Source organism: Chelonia mydas, chromosome 14 (genome assembly GCF_015237465.2).
Source record: "Chelonia mydas isolate rCheMyd1 chromosome 14, rCheMyd1.pri.v2, whole genome shotgun sequence".
NCBI classification, from domain to species: domain Eukaryota; kingdom Metazoa; phylum Chordata; order Testudines; family Cheloniidae; genus Chelonia; species Chelonia mydas.
Window position 1 is genome coordinate 40,119,603 of NC_051254.2, and position 21,459 is coordinate 40,141,061.

The 21,459-nt window shown below is 50.9% G+C and overlaps 1 protein-coding gene across 24 annotated transcripts in view; it reads left to right on the forward strand.

Moving 5' to 3' along the window:
* LOC102943399 (zinc finger protein 850-like) overlaps positions 1-21,459 on the forward strand; it is an 82,578-nt gene that overhangs the window by 31,538 nt on the left and 29,581 nt on the right. For 15 of the 24 annotated variants that reach the window (XM_043527951.1, XM_043527968.1, XM_043527965.1 and 12 more), the window contains one exon: positions 12,987-13,717. In XM_043527951.1, the coding sequence (XP_043383886.1) occupies positions 12,987-13,717 (731 nt within the window). Of the gene's footprint in view, positions 1-3,883; positions 4,075-6,043; positions 6,531-6,789; positions 6,879-7,557; positions 7,685-8,836; positions 10,805-11,164; positions 11,264-11,623; positions 15,969-21,459 lie in introns of those variants that run through there. The other 9 variants (XM_043527958.1, XM_043527959.1, XM_043527971.1 and 6 more) reach the window with 9 other exon arrangements.

Sequence of the window (21,459 nt, forward strand, 5' to 3'; positions counted from 1 at the left end):
AGGGGATCTTCTGCTGTGGGTCGCTCTCCATCTCTCCTGTTGAAGCTGCTCCAGTTTGGTTAAATCATTGGAACTGGGAATTTGAACCCTGATCTCCCAGGTGGGTGCCCTGACCACCAGCCTGCAGCATCGCTCTCCTGGGTGCAATTAATGTTTAATGATTTATGCAAAGTGGAACAGCGCCAGCAGGGGCAATTGAGACTGCCCCATCCAGGGCACCCAACTGGGATGCAGGAGACCTGGGTGCCCCTCGCTAAAGATGGGATTTGAAGTAGGGTCTCCCACTTGCTGACTCAGTGCTCAAAACACTGAGCTTGGGCATAGAACAAGGGTTCCACCTCTGGTGGAGTTAGGTGAGCAAGGCTGACCAGGCTTAGGCGCCCAACTGATGACAACCAACAGGAGGCACCTAAGTCCCTTTGTGGCAGAAGGCTTGGGCCACCCCTGTCCTGAGCTGTTCCAACTGGCTGGTTCCAGCAGCTCTCCATTCACCACACTGGCTTTTGTGGATCCAGCCATTCATAAGAAAGGCACCCAGGGCTCCCCCAGAAAAGCTGTAAGGGTGACGGTCTCTGACCTCTCTTCACCCACTTCTGCACCCCAGTTCCTCACTGAGACACTAACCGGCACAAAGCAATGGTCAGTAGCAGCCTTTGTGCCCAGGGATGTGGTCTCAGAGCTGGGATGGCCAAAGCCCAGCACAGGGTGTGACCAGTGTGAAATGAACTATTTCAGGACACAGAGAAAACTCGCCCCTGTAGCAGTGAGCAAATCATGTCGTAGGTTCCAGAAGCCAAACAAAAGGTTGGTGTCGGGGGGGGAAATATGGATATGGGGCCTTTCCCGTCTCGGGAGTGTTGACTCCAATTCACCCTCAGGGTTGGGGGACTGGCTGGCCCAGAGGGGCGGGGAATGGATATGGGGCCTTTCCATAGAGAGCGTGCCAGCTCTGATCTGTCCCGAGGGAAGGGGGCTGGCTGGCTGGCTGAGGGGTTCAGAAATGGGATAAGGGGCTTTACCCTACTGGGGCACTGGCTCCAATCTAGCACCAGGGTTGCGGGCTAGCTGGCTCATGAAGGTGGGGAACAAGGTGTGGGGCCTTTTCTCTCTGGGCCAGGAAGGAAAGCGGTGTGTAAATGAATTTATCTCTCCCCCCTGCATCCCAGCCAAGGAGCATCCTAGCGTGTCTTTGCTTTACACTGGGTGTCTGTGAAGCTCCTCAAAGTATTTAGGGCTGAATTCTGCTCTCCCCCCAGTTTACAGATTCCCTTGGCTTCTATGGAGTCACTCCTGACTCTCACCAGTGCGAGAGGAGATTCATACCTTTAGCGTAGAGCAGGGGTTCTCAAACTTTTCTTTTCGCGGACCACTTGATAATTGCTGAGGGTCTCCGCCGACCACTTAATGATCTTTCCGAAAGTCATTTGTACCATTAGCTAACTATTGTAAAGCTAACCCTCTTGCATACATATTATCTGCACACATCGCGCAGTCTTAAGATGCTAAACAGATCTGTGAGTCAACTAGAAATAGTCCTGCTCTCCTTGTAAATATTAATACTGTCCTTTCCAATATCTGAAAAGATTGTAAGAGGCATTCACTCAGGCTTATACAATTTCTCTGCCATGTCCACTCTAAATTTGATTTATATTTTACACAAATAGAAGCATAACAATAAGTAATAAAGCGACACAAACGGCAAAACAAACCCACAAACAAGTGACAACACTGAGAATACGAAGGGAAGCGAAACATCCAGTGGTTGGTTTGGGGGATTTTAAATGAGTGTTGAGGACCCACGCAGTGCAAGTGCAACAGAGCCCTGGAGAAACAGGCAAAGTTCAAGTTCTCCTGGTTTCACATTGTGTGCATGTGTCACCAACTGAAAAACCATTTTTACAAGCCCTGGGGCACATTAACACATGGCTTGGAGTTTGCAGACAAATCCCTGCTTCAAAGAGCTTACAAATAAGGTCTTTATCCTACAAAACACCTGGCAGGACGCTAACCAAATTGAGAGCTGATGGCGACTCAAGAGTCAATGGAACTACTCTGAGGCTTAAAGCAGGGGTGGGCAAACTTTTTGGGCCGAGGGCCACATCTGGGTGGGGAAACTGTATGCATGGCTGGGGCAGGGGGCTGGGGTGCGGGAGGAAGTGTGGGGTGTGGGAGAGGATTAGGGGTGCAGGAACAGGCTCAGGGCAAGGGATTGGGGCAGAGGAAGTGTGTGGGGTGTATGAGGGTGCTCAGGGCAGGGGGTTGGGGTGCAGGAGGGATGTGGGTGCAGCAGGGGGCTCATAGCAGGGGACTGGGGTGCAGGAGGGGTGCGGAATGCAGGAGGAGGTTCAGGGCAGGGTTGCAGGAGGTGTGCGGACTGCGGGAGGCCACTCACGGTAGGGAGTTGGGGTGCAGGAGGGGTGCATCAGGGGGCTCAGGGCAGGGGGTTGGGGTACAGAGTGCAGGGGGGGCTCAGGACAGGGGTGCAGGAGGGGTGCAGTCTGTGGGAGGGAACTCAGGGCAGGGGGTTAGGGTGCATGAGGGTGCAGGGTGCAGCAGGGGGCTCATGGCAGGGAGTTGGGGTGCAGGAGGGGTTTGGGCTTCAGCCTGGCGCCACTTACATAAAGCGGCTCCGGGGTCGCAGTGGCGCGCACCGGGGCCAGGACAGGCTCCCTGCCAGCCTACCCTGGCCCCACGCCGCACCGCACCGCTCTGGGAAGTGGCCGGAACCGCGTCCCTGAGCGGCCCCTTGTGGGGGATGGAGGGGAGGGCACAGGGCTCCACATGCTGCCTTTGCCATGACTCCAGATACCTTGCCTGAAGCTGCCATTGGCCACGGTTCCCTGTTCCCGACCAATGGGAGCTGTGGGGGGCGGGGCCTGGAGGCAAGAGCAACCCATGGAGCTCCCCGCCCCGCCTATCAGCTGTTCCCCTGCAGCTGCTGAAGCTCCCAGCAGGCTCCCACCTCCCACTGCAGGCAGGTGTGAGGCCTTTTAATTTTCAGGGCAGAGGAAGCTGGGCCGGGGGGACACGCAGCCTGGTCACGGCAGCTTCTGGGCTGGCTGCGGAGGGGTGGGGCAGATGGGGTGGGCAGCGTCTTCGCAGGGAACTGGGGGGAGATGGGCAGGCAGCTTCTGGGCTGGCCCCAGGGGGTTGCTGGGGGGAGTACGGGCCGGGGGGGTTTTCAAGGACCGAGCCAGCCATCCTCAGCCCACCCTGGTGTCTCCCCCAGGACCTGTGCTCCCCCTCCAGCCGGGAGAAACCAGCTGCAGACCCCTTTAGTGCTGGGCAGAGGGACAATCAAAAGGATGTGGCTCCTTTAAGAAAAGTTTGCCCTTGTGTCTGATGAGTGAACTTGGGCTGGGGCCAGCAGCTCGCCCCCTCCCCGGGCTCTGTCCAGCCAGTCGGGTGCGCCAGGTGTAGTGTCGTAAATTGCTCTGCATAGAAATGTGCTACTTACCGGGTACTGAGCCGTACATCTGCTGAAGCCACGGCCATTCACCCTGCGCTTCCTAGCCGTAAGATTCTGCGGACGGCTTTTGACAGGGGTTAAAAAGTCGCCAAGGGGGCGAATCGGAAGAGGGGGGTGGCCAGGGTCTGAGCAGGGGGCGGAAATTGACTGGTCAGCGGGGTCAAGCAGCTGGAGGCAGCATTAGGAGAGCCGCCGGCTCGGGGAGGGCCCGAGGGAATCAGGCTGATCCCGGCACCTGCCCGGACCAAAGCTGGAGAAGGCGGAAGCGCCCCCGGGGCACGCTGGGAGATGTAGTTCCTGACTCTCCCATTAGCGGAAGTGACGTTCTATCGGGGAGAACGAGCTGGGCTCGTACAAGGCCGTTGTCGCCTCTCCAAAGGCGGGGAAGCGTTTTGTGCCGCTCGAGCTCTGGGCATGCGCAGATAGAGGGGGGCGGGAGTCGCGCATGCGCAGAGGAAAAGCTCACCTGCTGCAGCGGGACCGGGCTGAGCGGGAGGGTCTGTGCCGGGGCGACCTTCATTAACCCCCCCGCGCCCGGCCCGCGCCCTGCTCCCGCTGGGGCCGCCCCGGCCCTGCCCGCCCCGCTGCCGAGCTGCCGCCTCCAGGTACCGGAGCGAGCCCCGGGGGCGGTGACGCTGCCCCAGTGTCCGCGGGGACCCGGCATCGGGCGGCGCCGGGACCTGCTCCCGGGGGGGCCGCGCCCGGGGGGGCTCGGAGCTGCTGGCCCAGCAGGAGCCCAGCGCCCCCGGGCGGTGTCTGGACGGGGCAGCGGGTTAACGGGCGAGGCTGGGAGACCCCGACACCGCGGGGCCGGGCTGGGGGGGCCGCTCTCTGCCGGCAACAGGGCCCGGGCAGGCCCGGGAGGGGACGGGGGCAGCGAGCGGCCCCCCCGGAGGCGGCCCGGCCCCGGGCTGCGGCCAGGAGCTCGTTCCTCCGCGGGGCCGCTTCACGCGCCGCGCCTGGGAGACGCCTCGGGGCTGCCCAGCCCCAGGGGAGCCGCAGCCAGGCCCTGCCCCGCGCCGCCGGGACCCGGGGGGCTCCTGTGGGGGGAGGGGACCCGGGGGGGGCTTGAACGGTCCCTGTGCAGCCTCAGGAAATCCCCGGGGGAGAAGGGGAGGGCGGGAGGTGAGTGAATTGGATCCTTTCCCCGCTCGTGCCGCTCACACCCTGATACAAATTCTCTCCAGTTCTTCCCCTTTTCTCAAATGTCAATTTAACATCTCCGGTGTGGGGCATTTTCCCACCCATTTTATCTGCAGCGATTTCTCCTCCTTTAGGTGAGAAATTGTTCCCTGAGTCGGTCCCCAAAACATGGCTGCCCCTGGAGTGGGGATGGGATGAGACGCCTGTTCTCTGCCAGGGTGGGGGAAGGGAGGAGCAAGTGCCCCCGTGGAGACTGCCCAGACCCCGGTTTCCCAATCCCACTTGCTGGCCCCAAACTGCCAACACAGTTGCCCCCAGTTATCAGTTGACCCTCATCTGCCCATCCCCCATTGCTGCCCCCTTCCCTCACCCAGGAAGCCTTCCAGCTCCTCCTCCTCCTCCGCCCTCTTAAATCGCCTCCTCAAAGGGCTCCCTGCTGCCCCTGTGAATGGAGGCAGACGGGGAACCATCACTTTCTGTTTACGTATTGCACAGTCTTATAAAATCCAGTCAAACAGTCCCCCTTTTCCAACTAGTTATTTCATAGCAATATAAAATTCCCTCTGATCTTGGTGTTTTTTTTTTTCATGTTATCAATTACTTAGTTTGTGACACGTATTCTTTGCAGATCTCAAAGATTGTTATGAAATACCCTAAACATTTGCCCCACTTTTTCTCTAGTTGTCTACTTCTAATTGAATATGCCCTGAGATTTTCCGTCTCCCTTAATTATAAAATACTAAGAAAATCTCAGATTTACACCTTTTCTCCGATTCTTCAACATGGAAATAAAATGTTTGCAACTGTTGCCCATTTCCTCTCGATTCATTTTTCAAATATTGATGTGAAATACACTCAGATTTTACCTCCTATCAACAACTGATATAAAATCCCTCTGATTTTCCACTTTCCTCTCTCTAATTTGCAAAATGGGAGGAGGGGGGGTCCCAGGCAAACGGCATGGCAGAGGCTCTGGGGACTGCTACTAAATTTGTGCCCCGAGTCCTTCTCCTAGATCTGGGGGGTGAGGGAGGTGGGAAGGGGGTTAGCACTGCCACACAATGACCTCTTCCACAGCACTCTGGACTCATCCTTTTTGAAATCTGGTTTCATTGAGACCATTGTTAATCCAGAGTCACTGTATGGAAAGACAAGGAGTGACTCCAGATGAACAGTGGGGCAAATGAGATTAGCAAGTCTCCCTGTGAGGAGGTGCTCTCATTAGCTGCTCTCCCCAGAGAGCTAAAGGAGGGAAGGCTGCTCAAAGGCTCTGTCCCTCTCTCCTAAGGATACTGGGGTTCAGCTTCCTGGGTCAGACACTGCAGCCTCCATTGTGATCCAGGAGACCAGGTTTAGCAGCTGCTCCTACCCTAGCGGGGCTTCTGTGCTGGGAAGTGACCTTAATTAAAGCTTCTTCTCTGCCCGGCCCAGGTGCTGACTTTCTCCAGCTGGTACTAGCCCCTTGGGGCAGACCTGGGCTCTGTTAATACAAATTCTGAGCCACAAACTTCAGGTAACTGAAAGACCTCTCGGAAAGTGCTGGGGACTGGCAAGAAAGTGACTCTGCACAAACAACCCCTCCTCATTTCTACTCCCATTAGCAATTCCCAGGAGAAAATGCAGCCGTGGGATTGCAAAGAATCCAGGAATGGGACTTTCCTAGCCAGAGAGGCAGGGAGAGAGGACAGGCGAAGAAGAGACTGAAAGGGACAGTGGTAGAAATGAGTGGGAAGAGAGATTTCCAGCTCTAGTCCACCCAGACACATGTGTTGCAGCATCCCTGGGCAGAATCACTTTCCAGTGAACAAGAAAAGGATCAGACAGAGGAAAACCCACTTCCTGACTCCATATTCCCCCTGCTCGGTTGTGGCTGCCGTGAGATCCATGTCCGAGGGAATTCCCCAGAGTGACTCCTTTGGTTTTGCTCTTTTCTAGCATTGTGTTGAGAGACTTTGTTACGGGGTGGGGGGAGGGAGAAGGGAGGTTAAAAATGTCTCTGTGGGCTTAGCCTGGCAGGAGGGGCCAGGTCTACACTGAAATAAAGAGCTCAAGCATTTTTCCAGCACGGCAGAATCTAGGATATCTGTCTGCAGGGAAAGGGCTCTGGGGGAATTCTGATGTGAAATTAACTAAAGCCTGTTCTGAAACCCCCACAACTACGCTTCTCACCCTCCCAGGCTGCAGAACGACGTCCATCCTCCACCTCAGCTCCTCCCATCCTCCCATGGGACAGGGAAGAGAAATGGCTGCAGTGGAGCCAGCTCAGGTAGGGATTATTGGGGAGTTTTGGGTGGGTTCCTTCTGGAGGGAGGGCGACACCAAATACACCAGAGATGGGAAGGTTTGCGCAGTCTGGTTTGGAGGTTGGACCGGGGCTGGAAATTCACAAGGTGGAGAAAGGGAGGAGGAAAGGGGGTGGCAAACCTGCTGGGAGTTATTGAATAAGTGGCCTAGATTCTGGGACCAGACCCATGAGGTTGGGAGGTGGAAATGCTCTAATTTGTTGAACAGAAAATAACCCACCTACATGGGGCTAGGAAACCTAACCAGACTCATAGTGCGGGAGCCTGACCCGACTAAGCAGCGGGTGCCGTGAGATATGAAGGGGGCACCCACCAGTCAGGCTTAGGGGAGATTCCCCTCCCTTCATATCCAGCTCCTCGCACTGAGGAGTGTGTTGGACTTCCTACCAAGGAGCTGTCCCTGGACCCTGCTAGGGGCTCCATCTCCTGTATCAGTCTGTGGCTAGTAGATGTGTGATGGATCTGGTGGGAGAGAGGAGAGGCTCTCTCTTCATTCCCTCACCCTGGTGGTTCCAGGATGCTCTGAGCGAGGTGGGGGTGGGACTCTGACCGTGATCCACCCAGAGCTTACATTTGATTGGCTCCTCTCCCACACAAATAGTGGGGCAGCAGGTACTGAGTGTTGGACTTTTGCTCTCTCAGGGGCTCGTGACCTTCGAGGAGGTGGCTGTGTATTTCACCAGGGAAGAGTGGGCTCTGCTGCACCCTGCTCAGAGAGCTCTCTACAGAGATGTCATGCAGGAGAACTATAAGAATGTGACCTCACTGGGTAAGGATTCCCGTCCCCTCAGTTCTTGGAAGGGGAAATGAAGAGAGACGGTTCACGCCACCCCCCAATGGCATCTCTGCTCTGTCCTGTTTCAGCATCACCCCAATATGCCAGTAACACACACGACCAGAGACCTTCCCCTGCTGAAGAACACTTTGGGAACAGAGCACAGGAGCAGTATCGCACAGTGTCAGATATCTCTTTTTGCTCAAGTAAAACTGGGGCTTAGGTCCAGCATAACCAATGGAAGCTTCCTACCCCCGGCCTTCTCTGAAACCCTGAGCCTACTCCACCCGGACCAGAATGTGCTTGGGGTGTAACAAGCAGGCTGCTGGAGTCAGAGCTGCTGGTCCAGGGCTACTTATCACACCCAGTGCATCCTTGAATGCTGGCTGGGGGTATCCAGACAGGGGAGCTCCAACAGCAGAACATTGAATCTCACCCAGGATTACAGATGACACAAATCCTCACTGGTCTGGATTGCACTGCAGCGTGTGAAAATGGCTTATGTTGGTAGTAAAACTTCCTGAGACATGGAGAGTCTTGCTTCTCCATCCGCACGTGTGATAGCCACCACCTCTCTTCTCTGCAGGCTCCTTGGATTTTTGATGCCTGATTGTCATATAACCCCGATTCTTATTTTTCACATTCTGCTTTTCCAGACTAATTAGCATCTGTTGCTCCTGAATTATAGCTTCTAATTTCCCAGTGTTCTCCACACCCAGGGATTTTCCTACTCCCTCCTGTTACACTGGGCTCACTAGATTCCCTAGTATATAAGAGCGGCCACGCTGGGTCAGACCAAAGGTCCATGTAGCCCAGTGTCCCGTCTTTCGAGAGTGGCCATGATTTTATAGACCTCTCTCATATCCCCCTTTCGTCTCTTTTCTAAACTGAAAAGGCCCAGTCTTTTTCATCTCTCCTCATACGAAAGCTCTTCCATACCCCTAATCATATTTTTGCCCTTTTCTGAACCTCTTCCAATTCCAGTCTAGCTTTTTTGAGATGTGGCAACCACATTTGCATGCAGTATTCAAGATGTGGGCGTACCATGGATTTATAGAGAAGCAATATAATATTTTCTGTCTTCTTATCTATCCCTTTCTTAATGATTCCCAACATTCTGTTTGCTTTTTGACTGTCTCCTTACCTTGAGGGAACGTTTTCAGAGAACTCTCCACAGGGACTCCAAGATCCCGCTCTTGAGTGGAAACAGCTAATTTAGACCCTATCATTTTCTATGTATTGTTGGGATTGTGTTTTCCAATGGGCTGCAGTACGTGCTATCCTGACATCTAGTACTGCTGAGCTCCTGCATTCAGTAATATCCCTGCCCTTTCCCCCAGAAATGTGCATCTTGCATTGTCCAGCACACTGCTGAACAATGCAAACTCATACGAAGTCTGTCATTTCGTCCGTGGAAAATGACATGCACCGGCCTCGTTATTCCAAATGGAGTTTCCAACACACTTTAATCCAAACACACTGGTTAGATAAAATAATAAAACCAAATTCTTAACTACCGAAAAAAAAAGATTTTAAGTGACTACAGGTAATGAGGCCTAAAAGTCAGAATTGTTTACAAAAGAAATGCAAGATAAAACACAAACTAACATCTAACTTAAGAAGCTAAAACGGATTCAAAGCAAATGTTTCTCTCACCATATGTTGAGACAGGCTGGTGGCTGTCCTTTCAGCCAGGACTCCCCTAACCTGCCCCTGCCGCCCAACTTCACTTCTTCAGGAGTTGTCATGAACAGAGGGAAAAGGGGGAGAGAGAGAGAGTCTCAAGTATTTTGCTCACCTCTTTTTATAGTTCAGTCCTTTGTACTAGAAACAACTTCAGTTCTCAGCTGAGTGTTGCTGACAGGCTGTCTGTTGTCGATATGAGCTTCAAGTGGTCCCTTTGAAGGAATGTAAAAGTCTTCTTCACACCTTCCCACTGCCGGAGAATGGCTATTTGACCAGCTGTTTGCCTTGCGGCCTCTGAGGGAACAGGTCTATGGGTGTTCCCCAAAATTATAACTTTTCAGTAATATCATACAGTAAAATCTCATAACTTTACTTACAGTGTTGCTCCACATTTTAACAGCAGGATAATATTCAGTAGATTATGTGATTTCAAATGATATCTCACAAGCCATACTATGTCCCATATTGATCATAATTTTCCAGAAGAGTGAACAAAGGGGTACAGACTGACACAATGTCTGTCTGTGTGTGTTCCCAGCCGATATGTGGGTATTTGGCATCTTAAAGGACCTGGGGAGCTGGTCCTGGGAATTCACTGGTTTACTAAGTGTGACACTATGTGGAATTGTGAGACTCTTTATATTATTATTTTTATTTTATTATTAATACCAATATGATAAAATTGCAATTAATCCTGCTAGATGTGCCATGTAAGCTGTCAGTGAAAATGTTATGATTTTCCAAGTATGATCATTTTGTTTCTGTTTGTATCACCTTTGTATTGTGAGATATAGAGATGTAGGGTATATTTGTATTTCCAGACTTGTGTAGTGTTTCTGGGTGACACCCCCAGAAATATTGGCGTCAGCACTGCCTAGCCTGATTGATGGCCCATCCAGGGTCATCAGCTGTACAATGAGCCCATGGAAAGGACCAAGGGATTACACCTATTGAGTCAGCAAGACATGCAGGGGTGCGCCTGTGTACTGAGAACTCCAAGGCTTTTCCCTGCCATCTGCTGTAAAACTTGTGTTTGGGGCACAGGAAGTCTAAGCCACATGGCAAAAGGCATATAAAGGGTAGCTGCATCATCTCCATTTTGTCTTCAATCCCTCTTCCTACCTCTGGAGCAACTTCTCTACAAACTGAAGCCTTGAACAAAGGACTGAATGACCCATCCAAGCTGTGGATGTGTTCCAGATGGACTTTCAAGCCACTAACTCACCAGTACTGCTAAGAACCTGATATATAGATTTCAGAATGAACCTGACTGCTTTCCCCTTTCACTTCTTTCTGTCTTTCTTTTGTTTAAACCTTTAGTTTAGATGCTAAAGGATTGGCTGGCAGCATGGTATTTTGGGTAAGATCCAAACGTATCGTGACCTGGTACTGGTGCTAACCCTTTGGGATCAGAAGAACATTTTGTTTGTGAGCAGAGTTTTTAAATAACCTCTGACTGCAGTGGACCTAGGTGCTGATTGGGAGTCAGAGAACTGGAATGCAATAAAGGGGGCTGTGTGATTTCTTTTTTCAGCTTCTCGGTAACCAGTGTGGGTGAGGAGAAGCAGTTTGTGACTGGTCGGTGACTTTAACTTCAGTGTTCACCACCAGTTTGGGAAGCATATGCTATCCCTTTTTCAGCCTGCCCTGACCTTGGTGTTTTCAGTGAGGGACTGCCCCAGGCACACCAGCTCACACTAAGCACTGAAGTTAAATTAACAGAATATTTATTTTTGACAAAGTCTTGTGACATCAACTGAAGTCCTTTGTTTTCTTTCATCGGAGCAGGGTTTCCAGTTTCCAAACCTGATGTGATCTCCCAGCTGGAACAAGGGGAAGAGCCATGGGTCCCAGAGGAAAGAGAGATCCTGAGAGCTCCCTGCGCAGGTGAGGAAACATTAAACCAACTCAGAATCTATAAGGGCCTGAAAAAAACCTCTGGGATGCCCTACAAAGTCTTGGGAGGTCTCTCAGTTCATTATTGTCTCTAGCAGGGGTCGTATCCTCAGGGTAAATATAGCTCATGGCTTCCTATAGATCCTAGCAGACGTCAGGCAGAAGTTCCTCCCTTCCCCCTGTGAATTTGGGTGGGATGTGAAGGCTGAATTGATCCCCCTCCTCTCTCCTATTTGGTGGAAGAGTTTGGGGGAGTTCAATACCTGATTTTTATTTGACCCCTCTCCAGCACTTGTTTTCGTTTGGTCTTCCCCTTTCCATCCCTGTTTGAGGTTTCTCTCTCTATCACAGCAGGTGATGCAATTCTTTGTGAGAAGGAGGAGCAGAATTCTCAGCAGGAAAATGTTGAACAAGTGGATAAACACAGAGAATTATCGCAAAGATGGAAAAGGAATGTGTCCAGGAGTCATGAGCAGGGAAAATCCTTTGCGATTCATCACAGACCAGAAAGAGAGCAGGGAAACCAGCCATTGGAGAAAATGGGTAAATATATTTCCTGTCGGGGAACTCAGCAGGGCCTCAAGGAAACGACGACCCAGCAGGAAATCCTCAGGAGAAGGAGGAAAAATACATGCAGTGAGTGTGGGAAAAGCTTCAGTAAAAGATCACACCTTTCTAACCATCAGAGAATCCACACAGGGGAGAGGCCTTATGAATGCCGTGAGTGTGGGAAAACCTTCATTAGGAGCTCAGCCCTTTGTAGTCATCAGAGAATCCACACAGGGGAGAGGCCCTACGAATGCAGTGAGTGTGGGAAAAGCTTCATTCAAAGATCAGCACTTTTTCAGCATCAGAGAATCCACACAGGGGAGAGACCCTATGAATGCAGTCAGTGTGGGAAAAGCTTCATTCAAAGATCACACCTTTTAAACCATCAGAGAATCCACACAGGGGAGAGGCCCTATGAATGTAGTGAGTGTGGGAAAAGCTTCATTCGAAAAGGAGACCTTTCTCACCATCAGAGAATCCACACAGGGGAGAGGCCCTATGAATGTAGTGAGTGTGGGAAAAGCTTCATTCAAACCTCACACCTTTTTCAACATCAGAGAATCCACAGAGGGGAGAGGCCCTATGAATGCAATGAGTGTGGGAAAAGCTTAACTAGCAGCTTAGCCCTTTCTGAGCATCAGAGAATCCACACAGGGGAAAGGCCCTACAAATGCAGTGAGTGTGGGAAAAGCTTCAGTAAAAGATCAGGCCTTTTTCAGCATCAGAAAATCCACACAGGGGAGAGACCTTATGAATGCCGTGAGTGTGGGAAAAGCTTCACTCAAAGATCAGTACTTTTTCACCATCAGAGAATCCACACAGGGGAGAGGCCCTATGAATGTAGTGAGTGTGGGAAAAGCTTCATTCAAAGATCACACCTTTTTCACCATCAGAGAATCCACACAGGGGAGAGGCCCTATGAATGCAGTGAGTGTGGGAAAAGCTTCACTCAAAGATCAGGCCTTTCTGACCATCAGAGAATCCACACAGGGGAAAGGCCCTACAAATGCAGTGAGTGTGGGAAAAGCTTCAGTAAAAGATCAGTCCTTTTTCACCATCAGAGAATCCACACAGGGGAGAGGCCCTATGAATGTAGTGAGTGTGGGAAAAGCTTCATTCAAAGATCACACCTTTTTCAGCATCAGAGAATCCACACAGGGGAGAGGCCCTACGAATGCAGTGAGTGTGGGAAAAGCTTCATTCAAAGATCAGGCCTTTCTGAGCATCAGAGAATCCACACAGGGGAGAGACCCCATGAATGCAGTGAGTGTGGGAAAAGCTTCAGTAAAAGATCAGGCCTTTCTCAGCATCAGGGAATCCACACAGGGGAGAGACCCTATGAATGCAGTGAGTGTGGGAAAAGCTTCATTCAAAGATCAGACCTTTCTAACCATCAGAGAATCCACACAGGGGAGAGGCCCTACAAATGCAGTGAGTGTGGGAAAACCTTCATTGGGAGCTCAGCCCTTTCTAGTCATCAGACAATCCACTCAGGGGAGAGGCCCTACGAATGCAGTGAGTGTGGGAAAATCTTCACTCAAAAATCAGGCCTTTCTGAGCATCAGAGAATCCACAAAGGGGAGAGGCCCTACAAATGCAGTGAGTGTGGGAAAAGCTTCAGTAGAAGATCAGTACTTTTTCAGCATCAGAGAATCCACACAGGGGAGAGACCCTATGAATGCAGTGAGTGTGGGAAAAGCTTCATTCAAAGATCACACCTTTTTTACCATCAGAGAATCCACACAGGGGAGAGGCCCTATGAATGTAGTGAGTGTGGGAAAAGCTACATTCAAAGATCAGCCCTTTTTCAGCATCAGAGAATCCACACAGGGGAAAGGCCCTACAAATGCAGTGAGTGTGGGAAAACCTTCTCTAGGAGCTCAGCCCTTTCTAGTCATCAGAAAATCCACACAAAGGAGAGGCTCTACGAATGTAGTGAGTGTGGGAATACCTTCTCTTTGCACTCAGCCCATGTTAGCCATCAGAGAATCTGCAAGGGAGATCAACACCATAAAAACCTCTAGGGCTATCAGTACTTTTTTTCATTAATACTTTTCCTGATTCCTATATAATAACTTGGAATGCTGTTTGAACTGTTTGCTGCACCGTTATCCCTCAGCTTATCCAGATGAGTGCCCCATTTTTCCTTTTGCAGTTTGCCCTCTTGAGGTGGACCTATTTGTCCTTTTTATTGTCCCATGAGTAATTAGAGTGTGCACTTCCTATCAGGAACCAGGGAGCATCACATTTATACCATTCCTCCTATTGCAAAGTTATTGTTAGTCACCAATGATACAGATTGTATCATTGCCAGTTGTTCTCATGTTGCTCTGGGTTTTCCTGAAGAGCAGTTATATTGGGAACTTTTCAAATGATATGTAAATGAAGAGAAGCAGGGGCCAGAAAAAAAAAGTGTAATTTCAGCCTCTCTGACACTGGAAGGAGATGGGGTGACTCAGAGATTTCCTCCTTCCCCATCATTGCAGAACTGTTAGCTTTTGTCTGAGCCATGTCGAGTTTATCTCTGTAACATTCTATCCATCTACCTGGCAAAGTGTCATGTAATGAAGCATTCTCGTTGTCTGTGCTTGGAGATCATGCTTTGACTTCTTTAATCCTATATCAGAGTCGCTATGACTGGAGATGAGTGTCAAAGACCTGGGAGGGGAATTCAAATGGATCCCAAACACAGTGTGATCATTTGGAGTTAAATCCCAGGTTCCATCTATTGGCAAATCCACGTTGGGCAAAGTGGCTGTGTCCGTCCTCCCCCCCACCCCCTTATTATTTAGATCCTAGTATACTGAAAATGTTGAAAATAACATAACTGACTCTTGAGACAGCGCTGAGTGAAGTATGTTTGAATGGATCAGAGGAGAATGTGCTGGGAGAACCTCTTTCCTGATTCCGAATAATCACGTCACCTGCTCTGGAATTTCACTTGACACTTTCACTGTCATGTATTCTCTCTCTGTGATGTGGTTTCTGTCTGTCCTGAGGGCTGTTTGCTCACCCAATCGGATATTAGTTCAGTTTGATATGATGGAGCTCAGATCTAATGGAGAACTTAAGACAAATGACCGTTTCCTAAAGTCGTCATTCCTCACTTCAGCTTTGCTTTTTCCCAAATCATGTGTAACCCAGGCCCTACAAAAGATCTCTCCTAGTTAATCTCTCCTAGTTAATCCTATGTGATCCTATTTGAGTGGTTTTGTAAAGGATTCTACTTCAGAGAAGTGTAAATTTACCCTAACCAAGACCAAGGATTTGGAAAGAACTGGGGTGAAAAGAGTACACACTCAGTTCTTGGTTTCTACTCCAGTAAAGGAAGCTATGGTGACCAGGAAAATTGTTTGTACAACCCCACTTACTAGTTTAGTGTCACTGATTACCATTCCAAAGGATACCAGGGTTAGATTGAGAACTATCATCCTTCACCATTTTGATCCAAAGAGGGAGTGCTTCATAGGACGTCCCTTCTCCGTGGATCCCACACTGGCTACCTGATTGGGTAACAAGGACTTTGAGGCGGTGGGAATGATGATAACCAATGAGGCAATGAAAGATTAAAAAGTGAGAAAAGAGGTATTTTTCCTCATGATGCAAACCTTCCCACAAAGGAGACCTCTTCCACCAACACAAATGCAGAAGATCCTGAGATATATGAACTCCCAGAAGTGGTTGGGACCTACGTTGGGAGAAACCACAACTTGAGCCAAGGTTCAGTTGTTGGGAATGAGTTTTCTTTTAATCCCAACATATGACAAGAATTTGTAATCTTTGAATATGTTATTGTTACCAATGAAAATGAAATGATAGGTGACATTATTGGTTAAAGAGTAAGAGACTAATTGTGTGATAATCTGAATTATTTTGGAATACCGAGAGTCGTCTTGTTTTTTGTTTTTTTCAGTTGTACAGGAAGTGATGGCTAGTCTTGAAAAGTTAATTTGATTTAATTTACCCCCTGTAGTGTAAGAAGTTCTGGTAGAAAACCTTGCTCCAAAGGTTGGGCTGGGAGAATGTGTGTGAGAGAGAGTGTATAAGAGAATATTGGACTAGTATATTTTTTAATTTTTTGTATTTCAAATAGAACTTATTTTGCTTAGCCTCAAAATCAATTTCTATTAAAAGGAAAACTACTTGAGACAAGTTGTGTAACTTTTTGCCCACTTACACTGTAAGGGTCACTGACTTCCCCACTTCTCTAATTTGCAACAGAGAGGCATCACATCTGTCATAGGACGTGTCCAGGAGGTCGGAAAACCGCCATTGTCAACCATCAATATGAAGGAAAAGGCTGAACTCCATTGCCTTTCATATCAAAAAGCCATCTAAAGCTGGTCTACGCTGAACAGCTATGTTGACATAGCCCCATCTCTCAGGGGTGTGAAAAATCCACTCCTCTGAGAGAAGTAGTTAATGTGACCTGAGCCCCAGTGTAGACAGTGTTAGCCAGTGTTTGAAGTGTAGACATAGCCTTAGACAGATTGATCCCCTATGGAAAGCAAGTCATGACATCAATTCCAATTTTGACCCATCTTCCTGTATGTCAGAAAGCCACTTGTATGGAGGGCTGAGCCAGCTGTCTGATCGCCTGGTCCCTCAACTGTAGCGACAGCTCCTAGTACCCATCAATCCAAAGACTGAGAGACATGGAGACTTCCAACCATTGTCATTTTAGTATCTTATTGTTCCTTTCTCTATTTTTTGTGCTGGCCATTCTGTTCTATCAGAGTGGGATGGTATAGCTCAGTGCATGCGAGTCACTGTTATTTACAAGCAGCTCCTCTCTCAGACCTGACAAACTTACCACACCAAATACACTGATTTTATAACATTTATCCAGGAAGCATAGCAGTGAGATCTCTACCGAAAGCTTGTAAATCATTGTCAGGGGATCTTCTGCTGTGGGTCGCTCTCCATCTCTCCTCTTGAAGCTGCTCCAGTTTGGTTAAATCATTGGAACTGGGAATTTGAACCCTGATCTCCCAGGTTGGTGCCCTGACCACCAGCCTGCAGCATCGCTCTCCTGGGTGCAATTAATGTTTAATGATTTATGCAAAGTGGAACAGCGCCAGCAGGGGCAATTGAGACTGCCCCATCCAGGGCACCCAACTGGGATGTAGGAGACCTGGGTGCCCCTCGCTGCTCCTATCAGATAGAGATGGGATTTGAAGTAGGGTCTCCCACTTGCTGACTCAGTGCTCAAAACACTGAGCTTGGGCATAGAACAAGGGTTCCACCTCTGGTGGAGTTAGGTGAGCAAGGCTGACCAGGCTTAGGCGCCCAACTGACAACAACCAACAGGAAGCACCTAAGTCCCTTTGTGGCAGAAGGCTTGGGCCACCCCTGTCCTGAGCTGTTCCAACTGGCTGGTTCCAGCAGCTCTCCATCCAGCACACTGGCTTTTGTGGATCCAGCCCCTCATAAGAAAGGCACCCAGGGCTCCCCCAGAAAAGCCGTAAGGGTGACGGTCTCTGAGCTCTCTTCACCCACTTCTGCACCCCAATTCCTCACTGAGACACTAACTGGCACAAAGCAATGGTCAGTAGCAGCCTTGGTGCCCAGGGATGTGGTCTCAGAGCTGGGATGGCCAAAGCCCAGCACAGGGTGTGACCAGTGTGAAATGAGTTATTTCAGGACACAGAGAAAACTCGCCCCTGTAGCAGTCAGCATATCATGTCGTAGGTCCCAGAAGCCAAACAAAAGGTTGGTGTCGGGCGGGGAAATATGGATATGGGGCCTTTCCCTTCTCGGGAGTGTTGACTCCAATTCACCCTCAGGGTTGGGGGACTGGCTGGCCCAGAGGGGCGGGGAATGGATATGGGGCCTTTCCATAGAGAGCGTGCCAGCTCTGATCTGACCCGAGGGAAGGGGGCTGGCTGGCTGGCTGAGGGGTTCAGAAATGGGATAAGGGGCTTTACCCTACTGGGGCACTGGCTCCAATCTAGCACCAGGGTTGCGGGCTAGCTGGCTCATGAAGGTGGGGAACAAGGTGTGGGGCCTTGTGGTGTGTAAATGAATTTACCTCTCCCCCCTGCATCCCAGCCAAGGAGCATCCTAGCGTGTCTTTGCTTTACACTGGGTGTCTGTGAAGCTCCTCGAAGTATTTAGGGCTGAATTCTGCTCTCCCCCCAGTTTACAGATTCCCTTGGCTTCTATGGAGTCACTCCTGACTCTCACCAGTGCGAGAGGAGATTCATACCTTTAGCATAGAGCAGGGGTTCTCAAACTTTTCTTTTCGCGGACCACTTGATAATTGCTGAGGGTCTCCGCCGACCACTTAATGATCTTTCCAAAAGTCATTTGTACCATTAGCTAACTATTGTAAAGCTAACCCTCTTGCATACATATTATCTGCACACATCGCGCAGTCTTAAGATGCTAAACAGATCTGTGAGTCAACTAGAAATAGTCATGCTCTCCTTGTAAATATTAATACTGTCCTTTCCAATATCTGAAAAGATTGTAAGAGGCATTCACTCAGGCTTATACAATTTCTCTGCCATGTCCACTCTAAATTTGATTTATATTTTACACACATAGAATAGTAACAATAAGTAATAAAGTGACACAAACAGCAAAACAAACCCACAAACAAACAAGTGACAACACTGAGAATACGAAGGGAAGTGAAACATCCAGTGGTTGTTTTGGGGGATTTTAAATGAGTATTTAGGACCCACGCCGTGCAAGTGCAACAGAGCCCTGGAGAAACAGGCAAAGTTCAAGGTCTCCTGGTTTCACATTGTGCGCATGTGTCACCAACTGAAAAACCATTTTTACAAGCCCTGGGGCACATTAACACATGGCTTGGAGTTTGCAGACAGATCCCTGCTTCAAAGAGCTTGCAGATAAGGTCTTTATCCTACAAAACACCTGGCAGGACCCCAACCAAATCGAGTGCTGATGGCAACTCAAGAGTCAATGGAACTACTCTGAGGCTTAAAGCAGGGGTGGGCAAACTTTTTGGGCCGAGGGCCACATCTGGGTGGGGAAATTGTATGCATGGCTGGGGCAGGGGGCTGGGGTGCGGGAGGAAGTGTGGGGTGTGGAAGAGGATAAGGGGTGCAGGAACAGGCTTGGGGCAAGGGATTGGGGCAGACGAGGTGTGTGGGGTGTATGAGGGTGCTCAGGGAAGGGGGTTGGGGTGCAGGAAGGGTGCGGCAGGGGGCTCAGGGCAGGGAGTTGGGGTGCAGGAGGGATGTGGGTGAAGCAGGGGGCTCATAGCAGGGGATTGGGGTGCAGGAGGGGTGCGGAATGCAGGAGGAGGTTCAGGACAGGGTTGCAGGAGGTGTGCGGACTGCGGGAGGCCACTCACGGTAGGGAGTTGGGGTGCAGGAGGGGTGCAGCAGGGGGCTCAGGGTACAGAGTGCAGGGGGGGCTCAGGACAGGGGTGCAGGAGGGGTGCAGACTGTGGGAGGGAACTCAGGGCAAGGGGTTAGGGTGCATGAGGGTGCAGGGTGCAGCAGGGGGCTCATGGCAGGGAGTTGGGGTGCAGGGTGCAGGAGGGGTTTGGGCTTCAGCCTGGCGCCACTTACATAAAGCGACTCCGGGGTGGCAGCGGCGCGCACCGGGGCCAGGGCAGGCTCCCTGCCAGCCTACCCTGGCCCCACGCCGCGCCGCTCTGGGAAGTGGCCGGAACCGCGTCCCTGAGCGGCCCCTTGTGGGGGATGGAGGGGAGGGCACAGGGCTCCACATGCTGCCTTTGCCATGACTCCAGATACCTCGTCTGAAGCTCCCATTGGCCACGGTTCCCTGTTCCCAACCAATGGGAGCTGTGGGGGGCGGTGCCTGGAGGCAAGAGCAACCCACAGAGCTCCCTCCCGCCCCCGCCCCGCCTATCAGCTGTTCCCCTGCAGCTGCTGAAGCTCCCTACAGGCTCCCACCTCCCACTGCAGGCAGGTGTGAGGCCTTTTAATTTTCAGGGCAGAGGAAGCTGGGCCAGGGGGGACACGCAGCCTGGTCACGGCAGCTTCTGGGCTGGCTGCGGAGGGGTGGGGCAGATGGGGTGGGCAGCGTCTCCGCAGGGAACTGGGGGGAGATGGGCAGGCAGCTTCTGGGCTGGCCCCAGGGGGTTGCTGGGGGCAGTACGGGCCGGGGGTTTTTCAAGGACCGAGCCAAGCATCCTCAGCCCACCCTGGTGTCTCCCCCAGAACCTGTGCTCCCCCTCCAGCCGGGAGAAACCAGCTGCAGACCCCTTTAGTGCTGGCAGGGGGACAAACAAAAGGATGTGGCTCCTTTAAGAAAAGTTTGCCCTTGTGTCTGATGAGTGAACTTGGGCTGGGGCCAGCAGCTCGCCCCCTCCCCGAGCTCTGTCCAGCCAGTCGGGTGCGCCAGGTGTAGTGTAGTAAATTGCTCTGCGTAGAAATGTGCTACTTACTGGGTACTGAGCCGTACATCTGCTGAAGCCACGGCCATTCACCCTGCCCTTCCTAGCCGTAAGATTCTGCGGACGGCTTTTGACAGGGGTTAAAAAGTTGCCAAGGGGGCGAATCGGAAGAGGGGGGTGGCCAGGGTCTGAGCAGGGGGTGGAAACTGACTGGTCAGGGGGGTCAAGCAGCTCAAGGCAGCATAAGGAGAGGGGCTAAAGGGAAAATCAGGGATGAGGGGGAGGAGGCAGAGTTAAGCCCAGGAGCGAGGCGCTGGCAGAGGGTGTCAGAGGGCAAAACCCGGCACAGGCAGGGGCACAGGGGGAAGCAGTTACCCCAGTGGGACTGAGACACCAGGGCTTGCAAAATAGTTTCTTGGGGGGGGGCGAGAGGCTTTTTTATTTCCTCTCTCCCAGGCAGAACCTCTCAGCATCGGCTTCCCAGGACTGGGTTCTCAAAGGCACAGGGCTGGGTTCGTAAAGGCACAGGCATCCCAATGCCTAGTCAATACATCTCCTCTTTGAAATTTGGAGTGTAGACAGAGCCTCAGTAGGTTAGATCAGACAAAGCCCTGTCGCGGTTGCCAGTGCTCCTGGGAATCCACCTCGAAGAGGGGATTAGGTCCGAGCACTGGGAGCCGAGCCTGTCCACACTAGCGCTTTAAAGCACTCAAACGTGCTGTGCTCGGCGAGGGGGAGGGGGTGATTTTTCACGCCCCTGAGCCAGCAACTTAGAACTCTTTTACTTGCCAGTGTCGATAATCCCTGAGACTGAATTCAGTGAAACATGGTACAGATATCCCCTCAGAAACAAAGAATCCCTTATCACTGTGTCTGAATGCATCGAGTCTCATAGCAGTGTCCCAAGTTGTCTTATCTGCTGCTGGGATTCCCTGAATTTTTCATTCTAATTTTTTCTTCTCGTTTTTAGAGCAGATGTTTATTCTGTTGAATCATCTGACTTCCACTCTGACTGAATTTCTGGCCTAGTCTCAAAACTTTGTTTTGAGTCAATCCACCAGTGCTGTAAATATTGGTGGTCAGACCAATAGTCCACCTAATCTAGTATCGTGTCTTGTGACAGTGGCCAATGCCAGGTGCTTCTAAGGGAATGCTCAGACCAGTCAAGGACTCATTGAACCATCCCATTGTCTACTCCCAGCATCTGGCAGTCAAAGGACGGTTTAGGGACATGCAGAGAATGGACCTGCATCCCTGATTATCTTGGCTAATAGCCAATCGACTTATCCTGAGGGACTGATCG